We start from the raw sequence: 12,459 nt of genomic DNA on the forward strand, positions 1-12,459 counted from the left end.
GTCTGGTCACTGTCTACACCCCAAAGCTTGAATCTGAGCCATAGAGATGCTGGAACACCCCTGAGAGACTCCAGTATTTCTGGGTGCACTGAGAAGTGTGTGTCCCAAGAAAACAGGAGCTGCTGTGGGAAGGCACTTGTGGTGGTCTGAATCATTGCCCAGCTAAGGGAAAACATGAAAGGACATTTTTTCCCTTTCTTGGTGAATGCTCTGGTACCATCACAACTTGTTTTTTTTTATCTTCAGTGGTTTTTCTATCCCTTATGCTGAGATTCTTTCTTGTGTCTCACAAAATAGTAAATGGGTCAAGGAGGAGGAAGGTGTAATTTCTTAGTGCTTGGGATGGAAAATTCCTTTTCCCTGCTCCTGCTGTGAAGTTTGACATCAGTCTGGTAGTGAGCACTTTGATACATTGTGTGACTTGTCTGAGATGCTGCTGCTGTACACAGGATGACTGGGACAGGGTCCTGGTGCTCTGTAGCTGAGCAGTGGCTGGGACTTGTTGGCCACACAGGCAGCCTTGAAAGATTAATCCTCATTCATGTGACAAGGTCCTGTAGAGCTGGGTGTGCTCAACAAAAACCAACAGCCTTCCATTCTCCTTTTCTTTCCAGTGTTGCATTAAAGTGGTTTCAGGGGAAGAGCTGGAAGTGCTTAAAGAAATACCTGAGGGAAAAAAATGCTTTTGGGAACTGCTTTGTCTTGAAAGTGGGAGAAATTTTATTGTCAGTTGTATCAAAATGAGACCCATCAATTTATCAAGCTTAAATTACGAAGCAACTTCTATTTTTTTTTTTTAAATAGGAAGTGTGTGCAATAGGGAGAATATGCAGCCGTGGACTGGGTTAGGATTCTGGCTGGTGTCAGTATCTTGATATGGAAACCTGGGCAATCTCAATATTTGTGTGTCATTTCAGGAAGAAAGAACATTTCAGGGAGGGATGGAAGTTTATTGGTGGGACAGAATGTTTCTCATTTTCAGAAAGCAACACTGACAGAATGTCTGTTTACCAGGAGCAGCACTTGAGATCAAGTGTAGCTTTTACTTGAGAAGGGTAAGGGAAGTATGGAGGAAGAATTTGGATCTTACTAGGTATCCTGAATTATCATCAGTGCTCTTGCAAAAAAAAAGGAGGGGAAAGGAACATGACCCTGTTTATTACAAGGTACCAGGCAGCTTTAGGCCACCCAGTGCCACCTGCTGTGGTGGGGCTTCAGCAGCAGGGGGGGAGGCACTCCCCCGTCCCTGCAGACAAACTGGAGCCCTGATACAAAGTTAAAGGACCTGGGGTTGTTTGTTCTGGCACTGACGAGCCAAAGATAGGATTTAACTTTTGGATAGTGGTCTGTTAATGAGTGCTGGGAAGAGGAAGTGGGTTCCCATTTTAGGGGCTGGCTCAGGCCGACAAGGGGAGGCAGTGCTTCAGCTGGTGGCAGCAAAACACAGGAAGAGCAGAGCAAAAGCTGCTGAAAATTTTGTTCAATGGGATGAGTTACCAGCACTGCTCTGGGGGGTTGCAGGAGCACTTGTTCTGCATAGTCTGGGATGTGGGACTTTCTTGGGGAAAGGTTTTCAGTCCAGCATTTCAGCACTCCCTGGGAACTGCATGTTTCTACCACGGTGGGAGATCCAGCTTTAATTGTGTATCCCTGTGAGGCCCGAAATGGAGAGGGCTTCGGGGGGGGGGTGGCAGGAGTGAGGAGCAGGAACCAGACCAGCAGGGAAGACCTGCCTGGAGGTGGAAACCTCTCCTGGCCCCTCCCTTGGCTTCAGACACTTGTATCTGGGGCTCTCAGCCTGTCCCTCATACCGAGTCTCGCCAAGACAAAGTGGAAAATTTTGACAAGTGACAACACTTTATTTTGGAAGTTGACAGGATTTCACTGTGAACTGAAGAGACTAGAGAGTTAAAAACTGAAGCTGCAACAAGCTGAAAGTAGAAAAATATACTGTATGTAGATACAAAGGCTTGTTGAACTAGTTAACATTATAAAATGTACCAAAGTTGTTTAAATAAGCACACACAATGTCTTCACATGCATGCGCTTCATCTTTGAACTCCAGCTAAGCAGCAATTTCTGATGCAGAAAGCTTCCCATCCTTATGGGCAGGGGAGTCTGAGGAAAAAACGTATCTTCCCCAACTTCCCTGGTCCCTGGAAATAGTTTACCTGAAGCAAGCCCTAAACGTAACAGAGCCTGAAATAAAATAAGAATAATACATTCTGTGTCCAGAGGTGAGGAAGGTGTCTGAATTCCTTATGCACAGGACCTGTGATTGGAGGGTGCTGAGTGAAATGTCACTGATGCCCCACTTGCCTGTGCTGTCAAAATAACCTACAGAGAAACACTTAGGTTCCTGCCTCTGCTGAGCTTCACAGTGACTGCTGTGAGGGAAACAGGGGCATTGAAGATTTATTTTGCATGATTTCCCGGTTTTCACCTCACACCTGAAGTGAGACAGTAGTGCAGTGGCCAGAATGGCAATAGAAAAAGAAACCCCATGCTACTGTTTCTTTTAAAAACCCAAACATGTACCATTTTTGAGTTCTATTGAACTCTATTTCACAAAGCACTTAAAAGCTGTGCAGAAGCAGCACTACTGGGAAGAAGATGGGCAACAGAAAATTACCTTTTTTTTTTTTTGATCATTGAGACTTTAGACCTTGCTTAAATTTTCATTCCAGCTTAAGAGACTGCATATAGGGCATCAGTTCTTAACTTAAATAGGCTTCATTCCTGTCTTAAACCAATTTTGTCTTTAAGTTTTGAAGCTAAATTAAGTTTAGATTAAAATCAGCTGTGTTCTTTTCTAGACAGCCTAACCAAGTTTTGGCAGTGCAAGTACCATACTGATAATCTAATAATTAAACAATGAGTTTGTGACTTCAAGTTCACTTAGAGCAGAAATGAAGAATTGGGTATAGCTGAGACAGGTTAGGTATTTTTAAAAAAATAAATCTACCATCCAGGTTTAAAAACAGCAGCAGCTAAATGCCACCAGTGTGAATTCATTAATCCAGCATTCATTAAGCTGGCAGAGTGTTATAAATCGTACCAATCTCTTGTATGCAGATGTTGACATCAGGCTTTAAAAGTCACCTAAGGAAGTTATTTAAAGACACTGGTACAGTGTATTGCACTTGCAGAACAGTTACCTCATGCAAGATCCCACTTGTAGTGAGTTAAAGTGCCCATTTTCTCAACAGGAATAGGAATGTCACCTTGTCCACCAGATTCTGAATGCAGCAGAATACACTGAATTATCTTTTCTTGCATAATTTTGTGCTTGTTTATTATTGGAAGGCTATACCCTGATCAAAGGAAAAAATTCAAGAGCATGAAGGCTTCCATTTCCTTATCTACTCTTCCTATAAAAAATAAGCACCACCCTGTAGGTACAAACAAAACTTCAAGCTCTCTTCAAACTGTGCAAATTAAATATTCAGAAAGAATCTCCATCAGCATAAATCTGGCTCCCATTCTGCTCAATGATACTCTTCAAAGGTCAGAGCCAGCCTGTGCAGCAGACCCATCTTTCACTTGGCAAGCAAGGACAGCATCGTGAATACTGTGAAACAGCAACTCTCTTGTTACACTTTGATCAAAAAAATTCAGTCTTGTCAGGTCATTCATAACAGGGCCTACAAAACAAAACCCAAACATGGCATCAGCACATACACTTAAATACAAACATGGAAGACAATGGCATCCCAGGAAGAAGATGAGAATTGTTCTCTTACTTATTGTTACTAAAAAATTTGAAAAAGTCAAGTGCATCACATGCTACTTCTACTCCAAGCAGTCTATGCCTATGCAGACACAGACAGAGGCCTATTCTTGGCAGAAGTTACAATCCCAAATATTGAATACTGGAACATTTCAGGCTTTCTTCGTCATTACATTACCACTAAAATTTCAAGATGCTAAGTTCAGTGTCGCATTCACAACTGGCCAGCTGGAGGAAATAGGAGCAGGATCCAGTCCTCACAAAGCTCATTTCATCAGTGCTCTACTGTCACTGAAGTTAAGGCTCTAATGCATATGGGCTTCTGTTCCTCAAATCCAATTTTATGTGAAGTGCTGATACTACTGTGGCAATACTGGCAGCAGGAAATTTGGAAGCAGAGGGACGGAGTTAAAACACAATCTCTCCCATAAAGCTCACAAAAAGAAATCTCAACTCACCACTACAGCTGGCAATGCAGACACATACACCAGCTTCTTTGTATTCTTTTATAATCTACAACAGAGTTAAACTGAAGTTAAATGCAGATAATACATCATCATACACATCACAGTTCTGCAAGCCAAATACTGTGAAAGCTGCAGAGTACACATTCCCAAGTATTCAGCTAAAACTTACAAAATTAAACCAGTGATTAGGTGAGATACTGGATTGCATTTGAGCAGGCAGTTATGTCTTATGCTGACAGGCTCTTTATCAGGTATCTGAAAACTTTCCTGTGGGTTTTTCTGGGGAAAAAAAACCCTACTTACTGATTTTAGTGCTTTTGCTCCAACTGAATCCACAAAGTTCACCGGGGTGAAATCCAGAATTAAAGTGTGAATATTTGATTTGGGCTCCACAAAATGTTCATGCTCATCAGGAGACATGTCTTGTACACTAGAATCTGCAAATTTTCCATTCACAGGTAAGTCATCACTTGCTATCTCATGTCTTACACCTGCTTCTACGTCGTTCGTCTGGGAGAGAAGATGAATAAAGCTTAAAGGCAATCAATGCTTTTTCAATGTAAATCCCTTTGTTCCCCTCACTCGTGTTCTTTAAGCCTTTAAAAGTTGACCAGCACCTGGTCACTGCAGAAACTGGCTTGACATTCACACACACTTCCATATCCTGTGTATATCAAGGTTTGTTCTCTTATGCCCAGCCTCAAACACAAGCAGCTTAAAGCTGTTATCTCAGGACTGAACTACCCTTTTCCTTTAAACACTGACACCTGTTCATCTTTACTGACACATTTCTACTCCATTTCCTTCTCTTATCCCTGGCTGATTCTATCAAGACCAATATATTTAAAATAAAGAACAGCAATTGGGCTCTCAAGTTAGGCCTTTTTTATGCTTCCCATGGTAAAATCACACACTGTCTCCCACCATGGTGGTGAATTTAAATATGCATAAAAGTACAAGCATGTCCCAAATAACTTCTCAGTGTATCTGGGCCATCCAGGATTAGCAGAGGGGATGGCACCTTCTTGTTACAGGGGCTGCTAATTAGAATTAATTTTATTATATATTATTACTACATTATTATTCCAAGTGTGTGGGGAGGGGCAGAGTCCTTTTGATTTCTGACAACACCACTGGTGAGACAGCATGACAGCGTGGAGAGTTTCTGTGCTACTCTGTGCTACCTGAATGAAATCAAGGTCCAACATAATTATCCAATATAGCAATGAGCCTGTGATCCTCACACTGTTCCTTCAGCCACCTGTCTCCACTGCACAGCACTTCCTCCCTAAGCAGCACACCTTGTATGAAACACAAGAGTTGTAACACCTGAGAGCAGCCTGTAAGCTGATAAGGCAGAGGTAAATATTTACAGAAGAGCTCACCAGCTTCAGCACAGCTTTCTTTCTGTGTTCATTTGCTGCCTTTATCTCCCTGGCATGGCGCTTCTGGGCTTTCCTCCTTGCTTTTAATAAGGCATAAGGGTCCACTCCAGTCTGTCAGGAGAAGAAAGTATGATCAGAGGAGATTCAGCTTGTTAGGATGGCACTGGAGTATCAATTTGCACTGAATTAATCACTGCCATAAATTTAAACAAGAAGCCTGCATTTTCCAGCTTCCCTTGGTGGGGGTGAGAACAGTGTAAGGAAGGAATCACCTTGGCAAGCACTGTGTTAACAGGATGATGGAAAGATGCATCTCATTCTTTTCTTGAAATCAGAGAGTGTCATGTTTCAACCAAATGCTGATTGGAGTGCAGAGAGCAAAGGGGAGAGAAGTGCATTTGGGCAATAATCACCAATATCTCTTGCTTTGTGAGGGCAAGTACCACCCACCTGTTTTGCATAAGACTCGCCATGGGAGCTACAGAAAAATGTTTCAGAAGTTAGTACGGGCACAGTTGTCACCTGGTCAGGGGTTCTGCTGTTGCCACTGCCACCCAGTGACAGCAGGGGTGCCACAGGCAGTGAGGCACGCCCTGCCTGCAGCTCATCTGTTGCCCATGAGAGGCACTAAATGCCCACAGTATTCCACGGTCTTACACTCCAGTAAAGTCAGTTACCCAACAAGGAAACTTTTATTCCTATTTTGTTTTCAGCTCAGCCACTAGTTTCCTGCTGAAAAAAAAGTTTGACCAGTTTGTGCTCTGCACCCACCACTTCCCATTCACAAGCAGTCAGTATGAGGCAACACTTTATTTATTCCCTCCCACCATGTTGTTGCTCCCTAAGATAATTTGTAGCTGGCTGCAGGATCACCTTCTCATATTTTACAGATCACCAGGGGCTGCAGGCTGAGGAACATTGTGCTAAGGGCTACACTAAAGGAGCTGAAAGACGAGAGCATGTTTCAGAAGCCAGTTTGAATTTTTCGGACACAGACATTAAAGAATTTACTTTACTCACCTTTTTTTTCAGTGCCCTTGCATATGACTCACTATTAGCAAAATAAAGAGGTGTATTAGCTTGAAATATTTTGATTCCAGGATATTCTTTAACCTAAGGAAAATATTGGATGTGAACAGTTAAACAGAATAAAAGCCCCTGTGTAATCATAAAACACATGAACATGCAGCAGTGCAACAGCCAACTCTGGATGGCTCTCGGCATGTGCCAGATAAAGAAGGCTGGCACTGTTGGGAGCAAAGGCAACCAGGAGATCAGAACCTCCCCCTCTCTCAGTGTAATTCTGCACACTATCAATGCCTGGTAACATTTCTCCTTCTCTATCTCACCAAAATGTACAGCCATAAAAATTAAATATTTGCAGTTCTTTCATGTTGCTATTTGCAGCTGATATTACCATGGGGAAATCATGCACTCCTAGAATTGCTTCCTTTTAGCCTCCCTTTCAATAGACATAATAACTCATTTCCCTCTTTCTCTCTTTTTCTTTCTTGACTCCCCAGGTACCAGGAAAACCAACCTTTCAAATATTTGGTTTTATCCAGACCTTCAGACAGGTCTTGATATTCACTTCTCTACCGTACTTTAAATGCAGTCATCTCTAAGCAGGCTGAACTGTGACATTTTGCATGCAAATGACCTGGCCAGCAGCAGAGACCCAGCCTGCCATATGCTGCCAACCCCACCTTTACCCAGGAGGAAATGCTGACTGCATTCAGTGTAACAGAAACAGTCTCCTCTCCTTTGCATGCAGATAAAAATGTGACCACTCATACTCCTGCTTTGCATCATATTTAAAGCAGAACTGCATGATCTTTTTCCATAGGTTTTTACAGACTGGTTCCTCAGTAAAGGACGATGTAACTTTCATAGCAGCATATCTGAGAACATAGCAGAGAGTGCAGAAAATTGTAGTTGCTGTTTGGGAATAAATACAGCATGTTTATATCCACTGCACTGAAAAATGTAATGCTTTCATCAACTTTTGGTTGAACAAAATGGCATTTATGAGAAGCTAAGTGCATGATGAGCAATTGTGCCATTAATAACTTATTTAATGAGTAGGGGACAGGTGGGATGCTGTTTTGAACAGTTTGTGCAATTCTGAAGAACACACAAGTTTGGATCCTGGGTTCCATGGATTCCATGCACTATGCCACACAAATAAAGAAGGTGGCTTGGTATGCACTTGTTTACATGGAAGGTGTAGCAGTGGTATTCCTAAACACTTGGACAATGGAACTAGTATAAAAGTACTTTTGACCACTGCCTGGGGAAATGTACATGCAGTACAAAGAGCTCACATTTTGAACAAAGCAGCTTTTACTACTAAACCCAAATCTGTTTATCTCCTTTTAACACAGGTGAATGCTCAGCAGCTAGCACTGCATGTGCAGTGTGGCAGGACAGAGCAGAAAATTGCCACAGCTCCCTTTGCTCCACTGAATGAAACTCCTCAATGCAGAAGAACATGTTCCTACCTCTTCGTACTCTTCCACATCACAGTAGATGTCAGTGTCAGGAATCTGACCAAGGATTCTGTATTCAGGCCTAGAGAGAAAGGAAACAAATATTTTTGTATTATCACTTATAAAGTGGAAAAGTGAGTGTTTAACACAGACTGAAACTTATTTTAAATGGTCATTGTGCAGGGCCTGTCTGCTACAGGATTACCTAAACATGGTTAAATGCAGTGAGCAGTTTATGGCAAAACACAATTAAAATAAAATTGTTTTTGTCAGGGCAAAACAAATTTATAAGCTTAGTGCTGAAATGTTGTCATTTTCTGAAAATCATGAGTTAAAACATGCAAAAGTACAGAGCAAATTCTCTGTCACCCCAGGACAAGCACCAACTGGTGCAACTCCATTAACTGTTCTGCAAATATGTGAGCTCATACTGACAGAAAACTTGCTGCAATTTCGAAGAGTCACTCTGCTTCCAGGACAATGCCTAAGCAGATGACTTTTCTCAACTCACAAGAACTGTGACAGCACAGTACATTACTGTCCTGTTTGCAAGAATAAAACTGGATAGAGATATCAGAAAAATACTCTTATGTATGCAGAGTGGACATCTCACAAATTGCTTTCACTCCAATGCAGACAGAACCAAGACTTTTACATAGTTTCCACCTGTCCCAGACCTTGAGCCTGGAAACCTCACATGCCAGTCCTATCCACACATGTGAGAAATCATTTCACTGTAGACCTGGAAAGCTTCACAATAAGAGCTTTCTCACTTTGAATGGGGAGAAGTGACTTGAAAACTAGAAGAACAGCCACTGTATTTTACAAATTAGAACTTTCTTTTAAAATACCTAAGCCTTCATCCCATGATGACCTGACACAACCTCAGCTTCTCTGTGACAATTAGTGCACACAAAATGTAATCATACTGAAACTGGCAGAGAGAAGATTTAAAGTTCTAAACTCTAAGCATTAAAAGAAATAAACAAGATTAACCACTATGAGAAATGAAAAATCTTCTGTTTATTACTGAGAGTAAAGTTCATGCCCTCTAAAAATTTTGTTCTTAGAAAAAGACAATGCAAACCCTGGATCAGAGCCAAAGGGCATGACATATATTAGGAAGGAAATTCCATTCAGCATGCAGTTGAAGAGGGTGGAATGGACTTCTGTTTATCTGCACCCCTTAAGCAAACAAAACCACACAGAAGATAAGCAAACATTAATTTTTGATAAAGAAGAAATCTGACCTTTGTGTTCTGTAAATAACGGTTATCATTGCAAATGTTACTGCAGTAAGCAAACCATAGTCTAGTCCCAGGAAAAGAGAAGCCACAAAAGCTGCCACCCAGATGGCCTAAAACACAAAAAAGGTGTGAATTATTATGCATCCTCTTTCCTGTTAACAACAAAAACAACAGCAGAATCCAACCACAAAACCTGTGTATCACCTCTGATCAGGAACAGGCTCTAATGTAACCCATCATGATGCCAGATGGGAATTGCCTTGACCTTTCAGAAGGGCATAAAAGCTCAAGGCACTCTAACATATGACAAACTGTCACATACTAATTAATGCCCTAAGTCCTGTTCTCCAAGGAAGTCCGGTTCTACCATCACCAGACTCCAAATACATTAAGGTAAAAACAAAATATTCAAGGCTTGCAAATAGCTCTAACTCAGTTCCATCAGCCAGCTCATCCAGGAGAGAAATGCTACCAAAATGTTCTCTCCAATACACTTTTAGCTCCAGCCCACTCCAACCAGGTTTTTGGTTTGTCTTAAAAGACAACAAATACCTTCAAGTGGTTTTCTTTGTTACTCTGTTTTCAAATTCTTCTCAGACATTCCCATAGCCTTTAGGGCAGTTTCTTTAGCAAAACTGCCAGAGTTTTTACTGCAACCAAACTACTTCTGACCTGAGTTATAAGATTGTTGAGCAACAACAAAAATATTCTTGTCTCCGACAGATCACTCTCCCAGGGTACTTACAGCTCCCTGACTTATGTTCACCTGCAGTACAACATTAATTTGTAATTCCTTGGTGAGTTTCTATGCCATTTTGGGGATAGCAACAAATTTCATACAGTAAAATATATGCACTGAGCTGCACAATACTCACCAGCTCGATCTTACTGATTCTCCAGAAGTGCATGACATCTGCAAACTGTTTAAGCATTCCCTTCAGGTTCACCATGACAATTGCAGCTAGCACTGTCTAAGAACATTACAAAAATGCAATTTTCAGAAGCAAAATAAACCCAATGCCAAGTAAGAACTACAAAGGATCACAAATAACTACTTCTGAGCTTTATAACTGATATAAGTCCACTGAACAGATGTTCTATTCAAAACCCCACAACTTTTCAGGTAGTTCAGTGGACATGTGCTTTTACTGCAGCTGCAGAATTGGCAAACCAGTTCAGTTCAGTTTGATTTACTCTCTCCTAGCAAGAGGAATCACATGCTCCTACACTTCATGCTGCTACACTTACAGTGCCTGAAGCAGTAGACTATAATCTCAAATTCATGTTTCTCTATAACATACTGAAACAATTCCTGCAACAGTCATATGGTTGTAACCCAAGGTCCAACTCCTATAATAATAAACAGGAATTGTACATCATCCTTTGCACATCACCAGAAACAGGGGTTTTTTTTAAGTCAGAAATATACTTTTTCACATAAATATATTTTTATACAAATAAGTATAAACAGCAGCAAACCCAACTCATTATGCTGAGCCATTATCCAGCCCCAGCCTTCTACTAGCCAAGCTGGGAATTTCTTTTAACTTTTCAACTTCAACCCAGAATTCCTATGCTGCAATCAAATGCTGCCAGCAGGGCCAGGACAGTGATTGTCCCCCTGTACTTGGCACTGCTGAAGTCCCACCACAAATCCTCTGTTCAGTTTTGGGCCCCTCAGGACATTGAGGGGCTGGAGAGAGTTCAGAGAAGGGCAACAGAGCTGGGAAGGGCCTGGAACACAAGTCTGATGAGGAGCAACTGAGGGTGTTTAGCCTGGAGCAGAGGACACCTTATCACTCTCTATGCGCGAGAGGAGGTTGTGGCCAGGTGAGGATTGGACTCTCCTTGCAAAATAAAATGTGACAGAATGACAGGAGATTGTCTCAAGTTGTGCTAGGGGAGGTTTAGATTGGATATGAGGAAAAGTTTCTTCATGGAAGTGTTTGTCAAGAATTGGAACAGGAAGTGGTTGAGTCACCATCCCTGGAGATATTTAAAGTGAGTAGATGTGGCACTTAGGGGCATGATTCAGTGGTGGGCTTGGCAGTGCTGAGTTAACAGCTGAACTCAGTGATCTTAAAAGGTCTTTTACAACCTAAACAGTTCTAAAGGGGAATTGCTTGAAGGTATTTTTATGTTCTAAAGACAGAGTTCAGGATATCCAATACTAAAAACAACAACAAAAATCACGCTGAATTGTTCAAAACACTATTTATTTCTAGGCTAATTTACAGCAAAAATGCATACAAAATTTAAAGGTTTCTGGATCAAAGCCTAACTGTTGTTTACTAACCCTCCCACAATCTCAAGTTTTAGCAATACTCAGGGGCTTCTGTTCACAGTCAATGCAGTGCCTAATATGCAAAACTCCCTTACCTGTGGAAGTGGTTCAAAAAGGTATCCAATAGCCACAATCACCAACAGAACCATAATTGCAGAGAGTACACCGGCAATCTGAACAAAAAACAAAAAAAGCCAGAGATATTTCAGAAGTGTTCCCAAGGGGAAATATTACTGATTAGCTAACCCCTTGTGCTTTCAACAAGGCTGGCTGTACACATGACTTTTGATTCCTTCCATTCAGTTCACCCATTTTGCCCATCATGCCACTTTCTATCCTGAACCTGTCTGGACTTAAAACATGGGAAACTCCAGTTAATTCTGCTGGCTCAGGCAGAGAAATACAGCCATCTAGATAAGCTTCAGACTTGAGTTTTGAAGCTCCAAAGAGTAAACTTCATTTGGCTCAGGATTTGGGTATTCTACATACCTGAGTTTTTCCACCAGTGCTTTCCTGGACAAGACTCCGAGACATTGAGCATGTGATTGCAAAGGTTTGGAAAAATGACCCCACAGAGTTACATATTCCCAAGGCAATAAGTTCCTGTGTTAAACAACAGAGCAAAGAAAGCCAAATATACACTTATCCTTAGCAGTGGTACCAAGCTGGAACTATCCACAAACATTAACAACCACATCTCATTTACACTGCTTTCCAGCAACCTCATTGTAGAGAATAAGCAACCTAATTGGAGCTTATACTTGTAGTTCTCACACAAGCACAAGCTAATGCTTGTAAAGTCATCTGTTAAATAAAGTCTGATGAAATGCTGGAGACATTTCCTATCCCAAAATGTT

At 41.4% G+C, this 12,459-nt stretch overlaps 1 protein-coding gene across 2 annotated transcripts in view; it reads right to left on the reverse strand.

Moving 5' to 3' along the window:
• Positions 1 to 1,878: 1,878 nt before the first annotated feature.
• The window catches only part of SLC26A5 (solute carrier family 26 member 5), a 33,880-nt gene continuing 23,299 nt past the window's right edge, over positions 1,879 to 12,459 (reverse strand). For both annotated transcript variants that reach the window (XM_084205776.1, XM_084205775.1), the window contains exons 11-20: positions 12,092 to 12,205; positions 11,698 to 11,775; positions 10,194 to 10,289; positions 9,322 to 9,428; positions 8,084 to 8,153; positions 6,603 to 6,695; positions 5,583 to 5,693; positions 4,501 to 4,707; positions 4,189 to 4,243; positions 1,879 to 3,644 (exon numbers count right to left, since the gene is read on the reverse strand). In XM_084205776.1, the coding sequence (XP_084061902.1) occupies positions 3,502 to 3,644; positions 4,189 to 4,243; positions 4,501 to 4,707; positions 5,583 to 5,693; positions 6,603 to 6,695; positions 8,084 to 8,153; positions 9,322 to 9,428; positions 10,194 to 10,289; positions 11,698 to 11,775; positions 12,092 to 12,205 (1,074 nt within the window). In that variant the 3' untranslated portion in view covers positions 1,879 to 3,501. The remainder of the gene's footprint in view (positions 3,645 to 4,188; positions 4,244 to 4,500; positions 4,708 to 5,582; positions 5,694 to 6,602; positions 6,696 to 8,083; positions 8,154 to 9,321; positions 9,429 to 10,193; positions 10,290 to 11,697; positions 11,776 to 12,091; positions 12,206 to 12,459) is intronic.

Source organism: Fringilla coelebs (assembly GCF_963513975.1).
Source record: "Fringilla coelebs genome assembly, chromosome: 5".
Classification (NCBI taxonomy): Eukaryota; Metazoa; Chordata; class Aves; order Passeriformes; family Fringillidae; genus Fringilla; species Fringilla coelebs.